This window comes from Topomyia yanbarensis, chromosome 3 (genome assembly GCF_030247195.1).
Source record: "Topomyia yanbarensis strain Yona2022 chromosome 3, ASM3024719v1, whole genome shotgun sequence".
In the NCBI taxonomy this organism is placed as follows: domain Eukaryota; kingdom Metazoa; phylum Arthropoda; class Insecta; order Diptera; family Culicidae; genus Topomyia; species Topomyia yanbarensis.
In genome coordinates this window covers 294,568,702-294,589,916 of record NC_080672.1, presented here as the reverse complement: position 1 = coordinate 294,589,916, position 21,215 = coordinate 294,568,702, and the positions used below count along the sequence as shown (strand labels likewise).

Genomic DNA, 21,215 nt, shown 5'->3' with positions numbered 1-21,215 from the left:
TGCGTCATTTTTTCCTAACCTAAAAAACAAACGAAATCTCCAACGAAAGCCTTGCGATTATTTTTATATTTTTGTGAATTATGCCTATCGTCCATTATACCTAACGTACATTATGCCAATCGTCCATTATGCCTAACATATATTATGCCAATCGTCCATTATGCCTAACGTCCATTATGCCTAACGTACTTATGCCTAACGTATGTATGCCTTACGTATTTATGCCTAACGTATTTATGCCAAACGTCGCGTACCCGTCACAACAATGCCACCTCCATTGTGGACCAGTTCAGCTGAAATGTGAAAACACGATTAAAAATTTTAATTCATTGCTTTCTATTGAACCATTTCACTCAGGATATAACCGGAGTTGCTTTCTAGCATGATAATTTCAGTGCTACATTAGCAATATTCCAATTTTTTATGAGTTTTAAATGGGAAAATGTACAAATTATCGTCAAGTGGTCCACAATATGGTACTGGTCCAAAAAACCCTCGTTTCCCTATATAGCATTGAAAAAAATATTTTTGTTTCGGAAATCGCCTGTAACTATGCAAACAAAAGCGATTAAAACTTTATTGCTTTGGCAAAAATGTTCATCTACAAAAGTTCTAAAAACCTCTAGAACAAAGAATTTGTGAGAAATTAACATATAAAAAGATATTAATAGAAAACCAATTTTTCAAGAACCACCCTACCTTGACCCTTAAATGCGCAATGTTGTTTTAAAACAACATCTTGAAAATCGTCTAAAAATTATCACAGTAACGTGACATAGCTGTTAGACAATTTTCACAAAATTCTAAAACAATTGATATGCGCCTTTAAGGGTTAAATATTGCAAAAATCATAACACATGAACCATTAGAGATAGCCAGAAAAGTTGCTTCAATTTGATTTATAATTTTGTAGAACATTATGTAGCTGAATTTCACAAATCTAAAAAGTTGACACTTGGACCACCCTGATTCAACTAATGCAAAAAATCGGCAAGAAAATTCTAAGAAAGTTAGTTGAAAATACTATTTATCTAAAACCAACGGTTTGAGCGCAAACAGTTTTGTCTTCCTAAATATAGCTTTGGGACCGTAGTGCGTTGAACTCATACTGATTAAGCTAATTAAATATTATACTTTTTTGATTAAAATGAGTCAGCCTCAGCGTCGACTTTTGTGGTAGTCGTGGGATACGTGCTAAGTTCAATAAGAATGTAATCGACATTTCCACAATTATATTGAACATAAGCAGCTAATGAATCATAGTTTGGATAAATGAGAAAGGCACAATCGCTCTACTAGGTGCACTTTACGCTGTTGATGCGAATACGGAACTTTTACTATCTTCTGAAAGATTGTATTAAAACTAGTTATTTCAGTATTCATGTATGTATTGAAAAATTCAATCAAACATATTCTAGACAATTACATTTGAAGTATACAACGTAGCGGCGTATTTTTAGGTCTGGTAAAAGGGTTTTACATGTTCTGATATGTAAAATTAAATATTGTGGCTTTTTTGTAAAATTCAGACTGAACGACCGATGGAAGGACATCTTGCAAGACCTAAAATTGCTAATTTTTTGCTGTTTTAGGAGGAGGACTCCAAAATTTAAACGTTCAAAGTATTATACTTCAAAGCAGCTCTAAAATCTAAATTAAATGTACAAAATTTCATATTTGCAAAAACGGGACAATTGTGAAAAATTTCAGTGAATTCGGAACCAAAAAAGTTTATCATATATTGGCATTGCTCGTCTAGTAAACGTAATTCCATAACGCGTCCGACCTACACAGACTTACCCGCCGGGTCATGACATAATACTGTAAACCGGCGGACTGCCAAATCTGTCTGAACTTTAGCCGAAAACAAGAGCACACATGAAATGCCAACCGAATGCATCGTTCGCAAAATTGCAATACCGGTTGCTGACGTAACACGTAGCATAAATACCTACCCTCTCGCCCTCGGTCGTGCGGGGGTCCAGTTTTGAAGCTGAAAACCAGTTATCGGTATTTCAAGTGCCTTAAGCCGAGTGACGATACGTCTCGACAGTAATGAGACCCTCTCCACCGGCCACACTGGAAATGTAAACATGAAATACGGCCAGGTTCGACCTCGATGCATAAATGCATCTCTCAAAACAATGATTGTGCGGAATGACGCACACGGGATGGGGCGCACTGACGGAAAGGTTAAGTTTTTCAGCGAAATTATGAATGAGTTATGACCGGTGTCCAATTACGCGCTGCACAAGAACTGCCAATGTCTTCCCTTGTGAGTGAGATGCACCTCACGGTGGGTATGAGTTATGGCAGCATCAGTTGTAAATGTCGGCATCATTTCTCATTGTAAATTAGGTTATCATATTTTCTATCCTTTTTAGAGAAACGACATCAAGGTCAGGCGAGACAGAAATGGGCGGAGGTGAAACGACCTCGGAAGCACGAGAAACTCTATGCACTTTCAAGGCAAGTTATTTATTTATTTCTACAATATTAATCTGATGATTTTTTTTTATTAATGTGACTAATATTCAAAAAAAAATCGTACCATTACCTTGAGTTAGGCGATATCGGTGAAGGTGTTTATCCCAGCAAGGGCTGGAGTATAAACATTATAAACATTATAAACGTTAAATTGTGTCAAGTAGTGCAGTGTAGTGCTGTACTAAACAGTGTTCTTGCCTAAAGGGGGCTTTGTTTAGACGAGCTATACCAGCTCTCTACTGTGTGAAGGTCACGCGGGTGACGGATAAAAGAAAAGAAGGATCAATTCACCTACCAGCTCGTCAGGAACCAACTGTTAAATAGTGCGGTCGAGCGTGTTGCTCTCGCAAAAAAATGGAACAAACAGAAGGATCACCCTCCGAAGACGAATCTTATGGGGAAGAGGAACATGTATCTGATTCGGAGACAGATGATGTTATGGGCGAACCACTTCCCCCACTTTCCCCCAATGTCTCACAGTCCCCCCGAGTCAAGGTTTACCAGAATGGATCCGCTGGTCCTTGGGTGGTATACTTTCGGCCCAAAAATAAACCGTTTAACAGCATAACTGTTGCACGGCAGCTGACAAAACGTAACTCGGCCGTAACCGAGATTAAAAAGGTTCAGTCAGATGAACTGCGCGTAGTCGTTACTGACTTGAAACAGGCCAATGGTATCGTTAGCAATAGCCTCTTTACGCTGGAGTATCACGTCTACATTCTTTCTCGTGATGTGAAGATCGACGGTATGGTAAGTGATGCGGGTCTAACTGTCGATGATCTGATGAATGATGGGGTTGACCGCTTTAAGGACCCTAAGCTTCAATCAGTTAAGATTTTGGAGTGCAAGCACTCAAAGTCCATCGAAGATGGGAATTACTATCTATCAGACTCGTTTCGCGTAACCTTCGCCGGATCTGCACTTCCGAGCTGCGTTGAAGTGGGAGGAGCTCGTCTACCTGTGCGTCTGTTTGTACCGCGGGTCATGAATTGTTCAAATTTGTAAGTAGGGGTTTGCCCACTACTCGGGTTCTTAATTGCCCGGCGGACCCTTCCTTTCAGGGCGGCCTAGGTGCCTCTACCGGAATTTCGGATTTTCGTAACACTACAAACTAATAGAACACAAATAAATAAATTTAATTTTACCGTGTTTATTTCCACCAACTCTCCCTTCACTGCTGGTCGATTGTAGATTCACTGCTGCTGGCGATGGCGGGAAGGCGGAGGTTTTTTTCCGACCGGCCGGGACAGCAACGGCCGAGTTCTCCTTGTTTACGTTGGCTGCTCCGGCAGCGGTCCTTAACAATTAGCTAGGGAGGTGAGCTTTGCTCCTTTGTCGGAACCTCCCTAGCGACGGTGGTGACGAATCACCGGATTCTTTGCTCCCCGCAAAGAATCCCGGAAGACACCGCAGTGTTCTTCCCAGGGGGAGCCGTTGTCCACCCTGCTTCGCCCTCCTTGGCTATTAGCTGGGAAGGAGAGCAAGGCTCGTTCGGCTTATCCTTCCCAGCGAGGGCGGATTGGTGCGTCTGGATCCTTTGCGGTTAGCCGGGGAAGCGAAAGCTCCTTGGTAATTAGCTTCCCCCGACGGCGATCCAGCACCACACTTACTACTGTGCCCGAACCACGGGCCGGCACTCTTCGACGGATTAAATTGCCGTCGCACGCGCGCACTCTACCTCACTGGCACTAGTGGCGGGAAACTGTCCCGAAAAAATATCGAATATTTGGGCGTCTGTTCACTGCCGTGGTTCGTCACTTTCCCAAAAAAAACTCGATGGCCGCCTTCCTCATTCGACCCAAAACAAACACCAAAACCAGCACCAAAAAAACGTACCGCCGCATAGCTGTCATCACCTATGCGCAGCATAGCCAGTACCCTTATTTCAGCAGCAGGAGAGCGGTGGCCCATCTAAGCCCTATGTTATTTATACATAAATATGAAACAAAATTTTCTACACCTATCTAGACCAACAGAATCGTTCACAAAATCTAAAACAAACAAAATTTACGAGAAAAAGTGAACGATCATAAGGAACAGTGGTGAGCATTATGTTACATAAACAATGCACTCTACGGAGAGAGTACGTACAAATAGGTATATTTTCACCCAGTGCTAAATTGTTACCCTGACGGGTTACAATCTCGCCCACACCGGGTGGAAAAAAATTGGTAACAATTTTTTTCTAAACTAACACCTAACACCGATACAATAATAATAACGAAATGAATAAATAAATAAATAAACAAAGAAAAACTAACTACACCTAATTATTTCTTCCGCAATTTATAAATAATTCATCCAAAAAAATTAATCGACCGAGTGTCCTCATCGGTGAAATGTTTGCTCAAGTTTGGTCTGATAATACTGACAGCATACGCGAAGCGAGAAGCTATCAGCCATTGTCATTATTCGGCTATGGGTTGAATTCTAAATCCAATCCGAAAACAAGATCGGTAACAACCCGAAATTCCCAAAATTCTGCAAGTGGCATTGACAATTTTCAATGTTTCAACTTGCAGGGGAACGGTTGTCGGCATTATTTTGCTTGTTTTTTTTCTCGACTGTCCAGAAATGCCTCGTGTTCTTACGGTACCAGTACTACACGCTTGTGTTGGGGTTTCAATCCAAATACATTCATACAATTATCCCATTCATTCATCCTCAATCACTGGCCTACTCGATCATTCACATTCCGATAAGCACTTCGAATTAACCCCAAAACAATGTTATCTTATCATTCACACATGCACTCATTCACTCTGTTCGATTCCACACTCATACATTCACTCATACAATACCGCTTAACACGTCATCATTTCTCCCACTCACAGACATTCCGGACAAAAGTTTGTATATTCGTCCCTTTTCGCCTCAAAACGCTTCGTACATTGGAAAAGAAACGTTTGAGAGGGACCAAAGAATGTCTTTCGCATAATTTAAAAATCTCGAAATGATTCCCGCTGGAATCAAACGAACCTTCCCAGGTTTAACCACAAACCCAAAATTATGCGAAATAAAATTTTATTATTTGATTCGAAATCGAAGACGCGGTATCGTTTTACCCCATTCGCTCTTCCACTCACACTACTCTGATCCAAATCGGGCTACACCTGCATGATGCAGAGCATTGATGCAAACATCGGGGAAACTGTCAAAATTGATGATGATATTTTCATCCATCTGAATGGATGAATGAATCATCCTCAAAATATAAATAAAAACAAAACAGTTCGCGAAATCGGTTCGCAAACTGTTTTTATTATTCCGTTTACGGTCGGTTCCGGAGTAGTGGAACCACTCACGCGAACGAAGTGTCCCCGGCGAAGAGGGGAAAGGTGGTTTTTTTTTATATAGTGACCCAAATAAGGAGAAATTTTATATAATTTAGTGCACCCGTAGGTGCGAGTGTTCCCCACAGAAAGGGGTTTTTGAAAAATTTTATGTTGCCGAACACGGCAGAAGAATGATGTGTATGCATCCGGCGGTGAAAAGACGGTACGATAGGTTCGTTTTGTTTCTTCCAAACACTGGTACTGGTTTGGTAAGAAAGTTTTGTTTACCGTAACCGTCTCGACCGCCGGAGCAAAGCAAATTAGTGGATAATTTGGTTACCTCACTGCGCGAGTGGGGCGCAAAAGAATTTTTTGTATTTGGCGAACACGGCAGGTAGTGTATTTAGATGCGTCCGGTGCCCGGGAGAACGGCACGGTATAAGATTAGTGTTTTTTTTTAATAGAGTAAACCACCCTACCGTAGTCGTCATCGGGGCCGGAGCATATATTTCGTGCGAGTGTTTGTTTACCACACTGCGAGAGTGTGGCTCTGAAAAATTGCAAGAAGGTGTTGAAGAACCTTCTCGCGGCAGAGTTGGTCTTCCACAATAAAAATAGAGAAGACGGAGAAATGTTTATTGTTTTTTTTTTTTTTTTATTCGGACCAAAGTCCGTGTTGTTGCCGTCGGGAACTGACGGCTGCTTTTGGAAAACTCCCAAGTGAGTAATCCATATAAAAGCATACCCTCAGTCCACAGACGGCACGGAAAAGTTTTTATGCTGGTTTAAGGAGATTTGCTGGCCAAACTCCGAGATTTTTACCTGCTAAATCCTCCAGCTCGTAGGAGGATACACCTTTTTTTGAGACAATTTTTGCCGGTAAGTATTGTGGTCCAAGTTTAGCATTATAAGACTCGAGTGCATTCGACAACTTCATGTTTCGACGGTATACCATTTGTCCTGTTTCAAAAGGTTTGGAGAACTTTCGATGACGCAAGTTGTACTGATGTCGAATGCCCTCGATTGCCTTTGCCAAATTTTTGACCACAATCTCCCGGATTTTGTCTATCTGTTGGTGTCTTGTTTCTAGGTCACCCTCACCGGAAATCCTGCTGAAGTCATCGGCAGATGCCATTTCACACCCGTGTATAATGAAATGTGGACTAAACCCAGTGGAGGAATGAACGGTAGTATTTAGGATGCGCTCCACATCGGTGATGTGGACATCCCAGTTGCGCTGCTCGGTTCGAGCATATGCCCGGATTGCGGTGTTTATCGAGCTATTTGTTCGCTCCACTGGGTTAGCCTGCGAATGATAGCGGGAGTTCAGCCAATGTTTGACGTTGGTTTCTTTTATGAATTGACTGAACTCCTTCGAGGTGAAAGTGGAGGCATTGTCGCTTAGCAGAATTTCCGGGCTACCATGGCGATTGAACCACTGTTCGCGCAGTATCGTACAGAGTGACGTACAAGCGATTTTGCGAACGGGGGTTAACATGACGTACTTGCTGAAGACGTCGAGGACGACAAGCAAGTGTTGATTGCCACGTTTGCTTTTTGGAAGAGGACCAATATAGTCCACAGAAACCATTCGCCATGGTGCATTAGTCGCACGCGACTGACCCATTTCGGGCTGGACTGGGACGAAAGGAGCTTTGATTTCCTTGCACGTCCCACATTCTCGAATAAACTTTCGTACTTCCGATCCCATACGAGGCCAGTAATATCGCAACTGCACTTCGTGGATCGTTTTATCGTATCCCACGTGAAGCAAATTTTCGTGGGTACGTTGGATCAAATCTTGACGGAACTCGGGTGCTGGGACGAGTTTCCAACTGAACCGCGAGTCGCACGGAACAACTTTCGAGTTTACATACTTGAAAAGTTGATCATTTTCCACTTTGAAGTCGGCATAGTCGTCAGGATTTTGGATAACTTTGGACTTCATGGAACAGTACCAGTCTGAGGTGGACAAAGCGGAAACGGCTGCTACGGCCCGGGATAACGCATCTGGAACGACATTGTCCTTGCCTTTCCGGTGCTCAATAGACATGTCGTAGAGTTGCAATTCTAAACTCCAACGACTCAAACGTGAACTGGTTTTCCATTTAGTCTTCAGTATCCATGTAATCGCTGACGAATCAGTGACCAGTCGAAAATGATAACCTTCCAAGTCACCTCGAAAGTGTTCAACCGCCATTCTCACCGCCAGACCTTCCTTTTCAGTTGCATGATAGTTCCTTTGGGGAGTGGTCAGTTTGTGCGAAAAGTAAGCAACTACTTTCTCACCCTCGGGATACTCCTGCACCAGAACAGCAGCGACTGCTACGTCACTAGCGTCTGTCTGAAGAATGAATTCTTTGGAGAAGTCTGGTGGGACTAAAACTGGAGGAGTGACTAGAAGTTCCTTAATTTTAAGGAATGCGAGTTCTGCCTCGGAGTTCCAAACTAAGCTCTTGGTTTTTGTTTTGAGCAGATCGGTCAAGGGAGCTGTTACCTCACTGAACCGATCAATGAAGCGGCGGTAATAACCGCACATACCGAGGAAACGACGTAGTTTCGTCACGGTAACCGGTCTCTCGTAGTCGAGAATCGGTTGAATTTTGTCAGGGTTGACCTTGAGTCCGTCCTGATTCAACAAATAACCAAGAAACTTTAGCTCGGGGACTCCAAAACGGGATTTTTCCAAATTGATGGTTAGGTTGGCTCTTGCTAGACAATCGGCCACTGCTTTGAGCAACTGTATGTGATGCTCGAACGTTTCGCTTACGACGATGATGTCATCTAGGTAGACGAAAACGTAAGGTTCCCATTTACCTCGTCCTAGAACCTGGTCCATCAGTCGCGCCAGAGTAGCGGGGCTGTTGACGAGACCAAATGGTAGACGAGTAAATTGGAACATACCCCTGCCGGGAACACTGAAAGCGGTATATTTGCGACTATCCTTGGCCAGGGGTACCTGGAGAAAGGCCTCCTTCAAGTCTATAGTAGACAGGTACTTCGCCTTGGGTAAGCCGCCCAATATTCGCCCAGGGTGGGGCAGAGGGTATGCATCCCGTACAGTACGCTCATTGAGAGGCCTAGCGTCTAGACAAAGGCGGATTGAGTCGTCTGGTTTCGTGACAGCCACAATATTAAGCGACCAATCCGAATCAGACTCCTCGATAATTCCCATAGACCGCCATCGGTCAACTTCTTCCCAGACCTTTGACAGTTCCTTTGGGCTCATGTGATAAGGATATCGGCAAACGGGTGCCGCACCCTGGAATTCATCTTTGATGACAATCCTGTGCTCTGTGAATGAGGTTGGGCTTAGCTTTCCGGGCTCTACTGCCTGGAAACATTTCTTTACTTCTTCTACGCGCGCTAACTGTTCCGAAGTGAGTATCGACTCACGCGGTACTTCATCTTCTTCATCGTCTTCTGATTCCTGACCTGAGTTCAACAGAGCACAGTTTTGTATCTCAGGAGAAATCCCAAAGGCGCGCCAAAAGTCCATACCTAGAATGGAGTTGACGGTCAGATGCTCTACTACAAGAGTGCATAGAACCTTTGTCAAATTTTGAAAAGTATACGGGAGATACGCTTGTCCAATGATTGGTAAGGATTGACCGTTCGCAGAACGTAGTTCGAATGGTCGTTCCAAAGTTTTCAAGGGACTTTTCGAAAACTTTCGGTATAGCTTTTTAGTTATAATAGTGACGTTACTACCACTGTCGAGCAAGGCTTTGAAGGATTTGCCGTACACTGCGACAATTGCAAATGGACGGTTATCGAACGGGTCGTCAAGGACGATGGTTTCGACAGACAATGAATTATCATAGTCCTCATCACGAGCCGGTCGAAAACTGTCGTAAATCAGGGGATTAATTATTAGTTGTTTGGAGCGCTGCTTTACTGCCAACTGCGACTTCAGTTGGTTCTGATCCCGTTTTTTAGGCAGTAAGGGCAACGAGAAACATCAAAGCCTTTAAACCCACATACGATACAGAGGACCCGTTTTGGTTTCCGGCATTCCTCATATCCGTGTCCTTTGTCTCCACAATTGTAGCAGACGCCGAGCACGGGAGGACGATGCTTTTCCACCAAATACTCCAGACACATTATAGGTTTCTGCGGTGGTTCGATTGGTTTTTGATTGTTTCCCTCGAGATTCTTTCCGTCCTGATTCCCTTGCTGTTTCTTTTTCTGGTTGTCAGGAGGCTTGCTTGAATCAAGACCTGCCGGTTTGGCATTCTTGTTCCAAAACGTTTTGGATTTTGCGTTGCCGTTATTCTGTCCACCTCCCTTTTGGTTTTGCTGATTTTGTTTTTGTTTGTTTTGAGGTAGATTATCAGAATAAGCAGCAACTTCCCGAGAAGAACCGAAAACTTTCTGATAAATCGGCGTCTTGGAGGCGTCGATCGATTTACCAAGACTCATCAATTCTGAGAGCGTGTTCACTGGCCTGAGGATAAGCATTTGTTTATAGTCGGCTTTCAGGTTCCGCTTGAGCACGTCGAGTTTTTCGCTCGGTGCCATTGAAACCGTCATAGCACGAAATATTTTCTCCATTTCCAGGAAATATTCCTGGAAAGATTCGTTACGCATCTGCCGGCGCTGGAGAGCCTTCATCTTGAGCGTAGCATCAAGTTCAGGATGTACAAAATTTACCTTGAGCTCGCATACAAGATGGTTCCAGTTAAACAACCGGTTTTGCGCACGCATAGCCTGATACCAGGTCAAAGCATTGCCAGTGAACAAATGCATCGCAGAATTGAAAAGTTCGTCTTCGCATATTTGCTCACACGCAGCGTAACTCGCTACGGTGTCTAAGAATTCATTTAGTCCCGTTCCTTCATCAGTTCCAGCATACTTCCGAATTTTCCAATCAGCGACGCGTTGCGGGTTACGCGAGTAATTCCTTGGGGCTCCCATCGATCCATTTCCCGCGTTGGTAGATATTGAAAGGTTCGGATAGGATGGCCCCGTCCGCTGTTCGGTCCATTCAGGAACGTGAGGCTGGTTCTGAGTTTGGTACGGGGCTGTGAATCCGGTATTCTGTTTCGGTTTCTCGATTGGAAGTGATGGACATATATTTTGTTGACCCGAGAATCCTCGCTTCAACACAAATTGATCGGGACTGGGCGCCAGTGTTGGGCGAGGAATCTCTGGTTCATCAAATGAATCGGGTACGTCCATCAAACGCATCTTCCAGATCGGTCTGCAGATCCTTCTCGGAAGCACTTTCCTTCTGATGTACTAGTGCCCGAAGTTCACTGACGGATTCACGAAGTGAGACAACTTCTTGAACCGTCTTTCTTAAAACTGACGAAATTGTTGTCAGTGAAGCAATCCCACCCATTAGCGTTTCAGTAGCTTTTGAAAAAGCATCAGACCCCTGAGACGCTAGGGCTTTATTATCGTCGGATTGCTGTCGCAATTGTCGAATCTCGTCCCTCATCTCGCACAAGACACGCAACAGATCGTCTCCTACGAGCTGTTTGGAAAGAGATCCATCGTTATCGGAAGGATTGGATCCCTGTGGAATTGCGGGTACGTCTGTACTCAGCAAATCTTCTAAAACTTCTCCATCCTCCCCTTCTTGGTTATCGGGAGGAAGTGCTGCTTGTTCGTCATTAAAATGACTGGCATAAACTGCTAGAACTTCCTCCAGCAACCCTGAAATTTCCTGGTTGACCTCCCCTGCCGCATAATTTCGGATAACCTGGAGCCTAGACCCCAAATGAAGCAACCGTGTTCGGTAAATCTCCTTGTTTGGGCACCGGTACTGGAGATCTTCCTTGATTGTTAGTAGTTTACCAAGGCAGATCTCCTTTTCTTCACCCACGTCACCCCGGAAATTGCGTACTAATTCCCTCCGAGACGACCGCTCATGCGACAAAATTCCCCGAAGACGCCGCTGCCGCTGGACACCCGAAAGATCCGAATCAGGAGAGATAAAAATGCTTCGAGATAGCAACTCAAAATCCAGCTCATCGAAATGCAAATGATCGACGCGCATGAAACGCTTGGTTGAATTTCTCCAACGCCATCATAACTTGCGCTATATTGGAAGAAATCACCAAGACACAAAGCATGTAAGTACTGACACGGTATTATTTTCGATTTTTCGCCCACTAACGATTCCCTTAAAATTTCAGGAAATCAAGCTGTTCCAAAAACGTCTCAAACCGGATCGAGAATTCAAGGCGATTGGCCACCGCAACCGAATAATAACAACCTTCAAACTACTCGTCCGGCAGACCAAACACAAACAACGCAATCCACAAATTCGGACAAAAAAAGAAAATGCAAAAATCAAAAAACAATACCAAAAATGTAAATAAATAAATAATACGACCGCGGAACAATATTGCGGAAGAAACCTCACCACTGTTCTACGAAAATCCTTGATTTGGTAGAAGCACCCCACACTCCGGAAGAAAAAAATATTTTCCAAAATAGGAAAATATTTTTTTCAGTGTGTTTTGCGCTGTGCGCCAAATGTAAGTAGGGGTTTGCCCACTACTCGGGTTCTTAATTGCCCGGCGGACCCTTCCTTTCAGGGCGGCCTAGGTGCCTCTACCGGAATTTCGGATTTTCGTAACACTACAAACTAATAGAACACAAATAAATAAATTTAATTTTACCGTGTTTATTTCCACCAACTCTCCCTTCACTGCTGGTCGATTGTAGATTCACTGCTGCTGGCGATGGCGGGAAGGCGGAGGTTTTTTTCCGACCGGCCGGGACAGCAACGGCCGAGTTCTCCTTGTTTACGTTGGCTGCTCCGGCAGCGGTCCTTAACAATTAGCTAGGGAGGTGAGCTTTGCTCCTTTGTCGGAACCTCCCTAGCGACGGTGGTGACGAATCACCGGATTCTTTGCTCCCCGCAAAGAATCCCGGAAGACACCGCAGTGTTCTTCCCAGGGGGAGCCGTTGTCCACCCTGCTTCGCCCTCCTTGGCTATTAGCTGGGAAGGAGAGCAAGGCTCGTTCGGCTTATCCTTCCCAGCGAGGGCGGATTGGTGCGTCTGGATCCTTTGCGGTTAGCCGGGGAAGCGAAAGCTCCTTGGTAATTAGCTTCCCCCGACGGCGATCCAGCACCACACTTACTACTGTGCCCGAACCACGGGCCGGCACTCTTCGACGGATTAAATTGCCGTCGCACGCGCGCACCCTACCTCACTGGCACTAGTGGCGGGAAACTGTCCCGAAAAAATATCGAATATTTGGGCGTCTGTTCACTGCCGTGGTTCGTCACTTTCCCAAAAAAAAACTCGATGGCCGCCTTCCTCATTCGACCCAAAACAAACACCAAAACCAGCACCAAAAAAACGTACCGCCGCATAGCTGTCATCACCTATGCGCAGCATAGCCAGTACCCTTATTTCAGCAGCAGGAGAGCGGTGGCCTATCTAAGCCCTATGTTATTTATACATAAATATGAAACAAAATTTTCTACACCTATCTAGACCAACAGAATCGTTCACAAAAGCTAAAACAAACAAAATTTACGAGAAAAAGTGAACGATCATAAGGAACAGTGGTGAGCATTATGTTACATAAACAATGCACTCTACGGAGAGAGTACGTACAAATAGGTATATTTTCACCCAGTGCTAAATTGTTACCCTGACGGGTTACAAATTGCAAGCAGCTAGGTCATACGGCCACCTACTGTAGCAACAAGCAACGGTGCGGCAAATGTGGGGAACGCCGATGATATTTGCAGTAGGCCCGCTGAGAAGTAACGTACAAATTTCGCGCGGATAAACTGAAGCGATCCGCCAAAGATCGCTTCAGACGCTCTTACGCAGAAATGCTTAAAAGAGCTGTTCCACTTATCTCCGAAAACCCATTCGCTCTCTTGCCAACTGACGATAACGCCTCTATTGACTCTTGCGAGGGGCATTCTTTGGCTCTGCTTGGAAACTAGGAAAAGACCTAATCAAACTCACCTGAGCTTCCTCGTAAGGGTCCTAGGTTGTCCCAAACAAGGGTACAAAATAAAAATAATTCATCAACTGGAAGTGCTGCCACAATTTCGAAGATAATACCTCCTGGTCTTGGAAAATTGAGATAGAACCAGGAGTTCCCAGCACTTCCCGGGGCACCAAAAATCCCAAGTGCTCCCGTTTTATAGTCAGAAACTCAACCTAAAACAGGATTCCTTAAATTCTCTGACATTGTGGACTGGATATTCACAGCTTTCAACATTACCGATCCTCTGAAAAGCTTGCTGGTTGCTATTCTACTAAGAGTAAGAACATTTTTAAAACAGTTGACTGAACAATGGCCCCTCCTTGCAGCGATCGTATCCTTCGATGGCTAACTTATTAAACGAAATCACGGATCTGATCACTGTTTTACAGTGGAACTGCAGAAGTATTATACCCAAAATTGATTAATTAAAGCACTTGCTAGATTACAATAATTGTGATGCCTTTTCCCTATGTGAAACATGGCTTACTTCTAATATAATCCTCAACTTCCACGATTTTAACATTATCCACTTGGATCGAGAAGACTTATATGGAGGGGTACTTTTAAAGATCAAAAGTGCTACTTCTTCAATCGAATCAATCTCCATAGGCATTGAAGTTATCGCTTGTTGAACAACAATCAAAGGCAAAGATCTTTGTATTGCTTCTATTTACATTCCTCCAAGGGCCATGATGGGATATCGAAGATTCTCCAACGTTATTGAACACCTTCCCTCGCCCGCCTACTTCTTGGAGACTTTAACTCTCACGGTACAGAATGGGGATGTCTGTACGACGATAATCGATACTCGACAATTCAAGACCTTTGTGACAACTTCAATATGAACACAGGGGGAAATCACACGGACTCCTAGATCACCAGCGCAAGCAAGTGCACTGGACATATCTCTATGCTCGCCATCACTACGGTTAGATTGCAAGTGGAAGGTAATATCTGATCCCCACGGTAGTGACACCTGCCGATTGTAATTGCAATTGCATCACCACTCGGAACCAATCAATGTTCCCTATGACCTCACACGAAACATTGATTGGAAGAGCTACGCTGCTGAGATATCCAAAACTATCGATTCAACACAGGTACTTCCCTCGGAGGAAGAGTATAAGTTTTTGTCCAACTCCATTCTCGATATCGCGATTCAAACTCAAACAAAACGAGTACCCGACGGGAACACACAAAAACATTCTCCCAACCCTTGGTGGAACAAAGAGTGCTCAGACGTGTACGCGGAGAAGGCTGCCGCGTATAAAGCCTTCTGGAATGACGGGTTAGTCGCTAGCTATCGATTGTACGCGATATTAGAAAAGCGAATGAAAAAATAATGAAAGCCAAGAAACGCAGTTACTGGCGCCGGTTTGTCGACGGGTTAACAAGAGAAACATCGATGAGCACTCTTTGGGGCACGGCCCGACGTATGCGAAACCGAAACAGTACTATCGAGAGCGTGGAATATTCAAACCGTTGGGTATTCGATTTCGCCAAGAAGGTTTGTCCGGATTCCGCCCCGGCACAGAAAATCTACCGCACCGCGTCGCCTTACAATACCGCGAACGAAACACCGTTTTCTATGGTCGAGTTCTCACTTGCTCTCTTATCATGTAACAATAAAGCTCCAGGGTCAGACAGAATCAAATTCAACTTGTTGAAGAATCTACCAGACTATGCCAAGAGACGCTTGTTGAATTTATTTAATAGGTTTCTTGAGGGTAACATTGTCCCACATGATTGGAGACAAGTGAGTGTCATCGCCATCTAAAAACCAGGAAAACAAGCCTCCGACCACAACTCGTATCGACCGATTGCAATGCTATCATGTATCCGGAAGTTTTTCGAGAAAATGATCTTGTTTCGCCTCGACAATTGGGTCTAAGCAAATGGCTTACTGTTAGGTACACAATTTGGCTTCCGCAAAGGCAAAGGGACGAACGATTGTCTTGCGTTGCTCTCAACCGAAATTCAAATGGCATATGCTAACAAAGAGCAGATGGCATCAGTATTATTGGATATTACGGGGGCTTTCGATTCAGTTTCTATTAACATTCTTTATGAGAATTTGCACCAGCATGGTCTATCACCAATTTTAAATAACTTTTTGCTAAACCTGTTATCTGAAAAACAAATACATTTCTCGCATGGTGATTTATCGACATCACGATTTAGCTACATGGGCCTTCCCCAGGGCTCATGTCTAAGCCCTCTTCTCTACAATTTTTACGTGAATGACATTGACGAATGTCTTGTCAATTCCTGCACGCTAAAGCAACTTGCAGATGACGGTGCGGTCTCTATTACAGGTCCAAAGGCCGTCGACTTGCAAGGACCACTGCAAAATACCTTGGACAATTTGTCTGCTTGGGCTATTAAGCTGGGTATCGAATTCTCCACGGAGAAAACTGAGCTAGTTGTATTTTCTAGGAAGCGTGAACCAGCACAATTACAGCTTCTACTAATGGATCAAACTATAGCTCAGGTCTTCACATTAAAATACCTAGGGGTCTGGTTCGACTCGAAAGGTACTTGGGGATTCCACATTAGGTATCTGAAACAGAAGTGCTAACAAAGGATCAACTTTCTCCGTACAATAACCGGAACATGGTGGGGTGCCCATCCAGGAGACCTGATCAGGCTGTACCAAACAACGTTGCTATCAGTGATGGAGTACGGATGTTTCTGCTTTCGCTCCGTTGCGAGCATACAAATCATCAAACTAGAGAGAATCCCGTATCGCTGTTTGCGTATTGCCTTGAGTTGCATGCACTCGACCCATACGATGAGTTTTGAAGTGCTGGCGGGCGTCCTTCCACAAAAAAATCGATTTTGGGACCTCTTGTATCGATTGCTCATTCGATGCGATATTTTGAACCCATTGGTGATTGCAACTTTCGAAAGGCTTGTCGAGCTTAATTCTCAGACCCGATTAATGTCCTTGTACTTTACATGGCACAGAACATCAATTCATCTTCGTATAACGTTAACCGTGCTCATCTCTTAGATACTTCTACTCCAACTGTATTTTTCGACACATCCATGAAGGAAGAGATTTGTGGAATCCCGGATCACATTTGCCCACAAGTGGTCCCTAATATTTTTTATAATAAATACCATCAAGTCGACTGCGGCAAAATGTTCTACACTGACGGATAAATTCTCGACGGGTCCACAGGCTTCGGTATCTTTAACAATACTATCACCGCTTCATTCAAGCTCAATGATCCCGCTTCAGTTTACGTCGCAGAGTTAGCTGCAATTCAGTACACCCTTGGGATCATCGACACTCTGCCCGCAGATCATTACTTCATCATTTCGGACAGCCTCAGCTCTATCGAGGCTCTTCGTGCGGTGAAGCCTAAAAAGCAATTCCCGTATTTTCTTAGGAATATACGAGAGTCCTTGTGTACGTTATCTGAAAAATCTTATCAGATTACCTTTGTTTGGGTCCCCTCTTACTGCTCTATCCCGGGCAATGAAAAGGCCGACTCATTAGCAAAGGTGGGCGCATTAAATGGTGACATATACGAAAGATGAATCTGCTTCAACGAATTTTTTAGTATTTGTCGTCAGAGGACACTCAACAGTTGGCAAACCTCGTGGAGCAATGGTGAACTTGGACGATGGCTACATTCCATTACCCCAAAGGTATCAACGAAGCCTTGGTTCAGGGGGATGGATGTGGGTCGGGATTTTATTCGTGTAATGTCCCGACTTATGTCCAACCACTACACCTTAGATGCGCATTTGCGGCGTATTGGGCTTGCGGAGAGTAGTCTATGCGCTTGTGACGAGGGCTATCACGACATCGAGCACGTTGTCTGGGTATGCGCCGGGTATTTGGACGCCAGGTCTCAGTTAAAGGATTCCCTTCGGGCCCGAGGTAGACCACCCAATGTCCCAGTCCGAGATATGCTGGCAAATCGTGATTTCCCTGATATGTTCCTTATTTATACTTTCACAAAAACGATAAATATCCCAATTTAGCGCCTCTCTTTTTATTTCTCGTTTTTAGAAGTTTTCTCCTGCCTTGTGGAATCGATCAGCTCCAGACTGCCACTTTGTAACCGCCGTCGCCCTTACCACTACGGAAACTGAAGCGACTCGAGGTCCGATGACTTTTGAAGGATTCCCCGCGGGTCCGAAGAATACTATCCGCCAATCCGACCTACTAGACTGAGGCGCTAATTTCTTTCGCTGATCTCCCGTTTGCCCGAAAGTTGCAAGTTTTGCTCTTCTCTCCCGGTCACCATCTACGCCTTCTCTCCCCTGTCCTTGATACAACTGCTTCTACACCGATTTTAGAAATAAGCCCCCCTCTGAATATCTTGACCAAGCATAAGTCTCCGGTAAAAAAGTTCAAATTTGTATTCCGTATTCCTAGTTTTAAGATAGTCGTAATTTTACCTCTTTGTTAAAACTATTGTCCCCCATCTTGTAAGTAGAATTATATCCTACAAGATGGGGGACAATAGTTTTAACAAAGAGGTAAAATTACGACTATCTTAAAACTAGGAATACGGAATACAAATTTAAACTTTTTTACCGGAGACTTATGCTTGGTCAAGATATTCAGAGGGGGGCTTATTTCCAAAATCGGTGCAGAAGCAGTTGTAATTTTGTGAAATTTTTCATAAATATTCGTTCCCCCTTTTGTGTACCAAACTATATTGTTAGTTTTAAGATAACTGTAAATATTTCCTAAAAAACTATTACTATTGAATTCTCTATTTTAAAAATTTTTGTAAAAAAAATCTTTTGCCCCCTCTCTTGTATATAGAATCTTATTTCTAGTCTTAAGATAGCTGTACAATTTTTCTCTTTAAAAAAAATATTTCAACATTGTAACCTGCTAGTTTTAAAATATCCAAATTGTAAAAACAAAAGAATTTGGCACCGCCAAGCTAACGCATTTGTGCCTATCAAATAAACGAAATGAATAAATAAAAAAATAGGCTTGATGAAAGTTATTAAAGTTATAAGGAAATTATCTTTTAAATATTTACGATTAACGACATGAAAAATTTGTTGTTTGAAAAGTTATCTATAGAGCATTTTTGTCAAATGTAGATTTGTTTTGGCCTTGTTATAATTCAATTTTCGACAAAAATTTCTTATCACGAAACTTGCGATTTAAATCATACTTTGGATCAACCGACATTCACCACCGAGTGGATGATACACTTCCAAAAGGCGACGAGTCTCCATGAGTCAAAGTTGGAAATGTGCAAAGAGGAAAAAGCAATAAATCATAAGCATTGCGACTGAAGTATCCGACGCTCAGAACAACATGGAAGAAATTGCTGTCTGCAAGGTGCGAGCTTTGCATTCTAATTGACATATTCGCCGACTACGACACAGTGAATCATCATTTTCTACAGACGGTTTTGGGTTGCCAAAAGGTTAAGGACTTTGGTACAAATAGGTAATAATATTTATATATAGAGAGATCGTTTTGGTTCGCATTCTAATTCTAGTTGTGATTCAGGCTTTCTACTCTTGTTTTCTAAATAGGAACAGAACAATAGAAGTTTAATAGGAATAAAACTATAGATACTCAGATCACAACTTTGTTGGAGTATGAGGTTGGACCATCGAACACTTTGAAGATAGTTCTTAAAACAAAAAAAAACTAATTTCGGTATGATTTCGATATCCGTATGGACCCACTCGGACCAGTGGCGGATCCAAAGGAAGGGTCCTGAGAGTCCGGACCCCCTCCGAATTTTTTTACCTTCTTGAGAAATTTTAAAATAGTTTCTATTTTAAATTCGTTTTAAATTCCAAATCATTCCAAACCAGATTCGACCACCAAAACTGATTTTAATTAAATGAGGGTATTACATATTACGTACAATTAACACTTGAAAATTAAAATTTCGGTTTACTAACAGCAGAATCCACCTATCCAAGATATTTAGAATGATAGATCGTTGATTAATTCGATAGCAAATTAAAATGAAAGTTAATCAAACAGCGAGCCGACTGACTTATATTTCCCCTTCAATTTCAACATCCTGCACTGTGCGGTTGTATATCATTACGAACGAGTCGATGCTCGTTTCAATGCGGAGAGCAGAACTAGCTAACTAGGTATTAGAGCCAGCCATTTCTCAGTCAGTAACGATAATCCATGCACCACTTTTTCATCATTACTGGCAAAACGGTCGCCTAGCAATTCCTTTAGCCAGGTCGGCTGTCGCGTCGTCTGCAAACACCCTTGGCAACTTGGAAATCTCGAAAGTTATGTAAAATATACGACTTTCAAATTGCTACCATTTACACCCCTACATGATGGTAATTACACATATTCTGCCTGTGAGTAGGGCACCTACTCCTACATGCATGCATGCATGCACATGATTGACGGGTGTTTAGGTGGATTCTAGAAAAAAAGCTCTCCTTTTTGCCGAGTTAGTCTATTTTGTACTCCTACTCGATTACGTATTCGACTTCAATGTTCGCAAGCGATGAACTCGACTATATCGATTGTACCAAACCTATGGCTTTTGGCAAATATGTAGTGCAAAAACTCACCTCTTCCTCTTCTGATGCCTCCTCGGTGGTGGTGGTGGTGGTGCTGCTGCTGGTGCTGGTGGAAGTGGCCGGCGGCGTTGTGCTGGTGGTTGAGGTGCTCGAAGTTGCTGGTCCGCGACCAAAAATCAACGAGGTCGCCTTTAAGCCATCCACCCGTACCATTAGAGCTATTATCACTGCAAAGTTGGAGAAGACGAGAGAAAAAAAAACAAAAAAATGAAAAGAAGCTGAAATCTCGAGCCCGGAAAATGATTCTATCACCATAGTCGGAAATCGCCTGTATTTAATGCTGCTTTAGTGCGCAGTGAGATTTAGGACCTTATTTAAAGACCCGTGCCTGAGAAAATTGTTGGGTATACGACACTCGACCATCTGAAAGGTCCTGTAAATGTTCCAGGAACGGATAATAGTGGACCACAACCACAAGTCAGGAGCTGGACGAAAATCGTTGATTCGAAAAGTCTCGTCCAGAGAGCTAAAAACGATCCGGATTGAAAATGTTCATTACACACACACTTAGAACTACTTTTGACGTAAACAACATTTCGATGTATTTTACTGTCTAATAAAGGAATTTTACATGCTTTGACATGTGAAATAAAATATTGTGTCTTTTTGCCTTTCTCATATAAAGAAAGGCTATGCAATAACTGTAAAAATCGACTTTCTAACCGAGGCCCGGAGGGCCGAGTGTCATACACCATTCGATTCAGTTCGTCGAGATCGGCAAATGTCTGTGTGTGTATGTATGTGTGTGTGTATGTGTGTGTGTCATTTAAACTCACACAATTTTCTCAGAGATGGCTGAACCGATTTTCGCAAACTTAGTTTCATCTGAAAGGAATATTGCTCCCATAAGCTGCTATTGAATTTTTAGTTGATCCGACTTCCGGTTCCGGAGTTACGGGTTGAAGAGTGCGGTCACACAGCAAATTCCCAT

The 21,215-nt window shown here is 43.3% G+C and overlaps 1 protein-coding gene across 1 annotated transcript in view; it reads right to left on the bottom strand.

The window, feature by feature from the left end:
• Positions 1–21,215, bottom strand: part of LOC131691016 (neurofilament heavy polypeptide-like) — a 277,605-nt gene that overhangs the window by 70,080 nt on the left and 186,310 nt on the right. Inside the window, exon 4 of the mRNA XM_058977141.1 lies at positions 20,276–20,451. Within this exon, the coding sequence (XP_058833124.1) occupies positions 20,276–20,451 (176 nt within the window). The remainder of the gene's footprint in view (positions 1–20,275; positions 20,452–21,215) is intronic.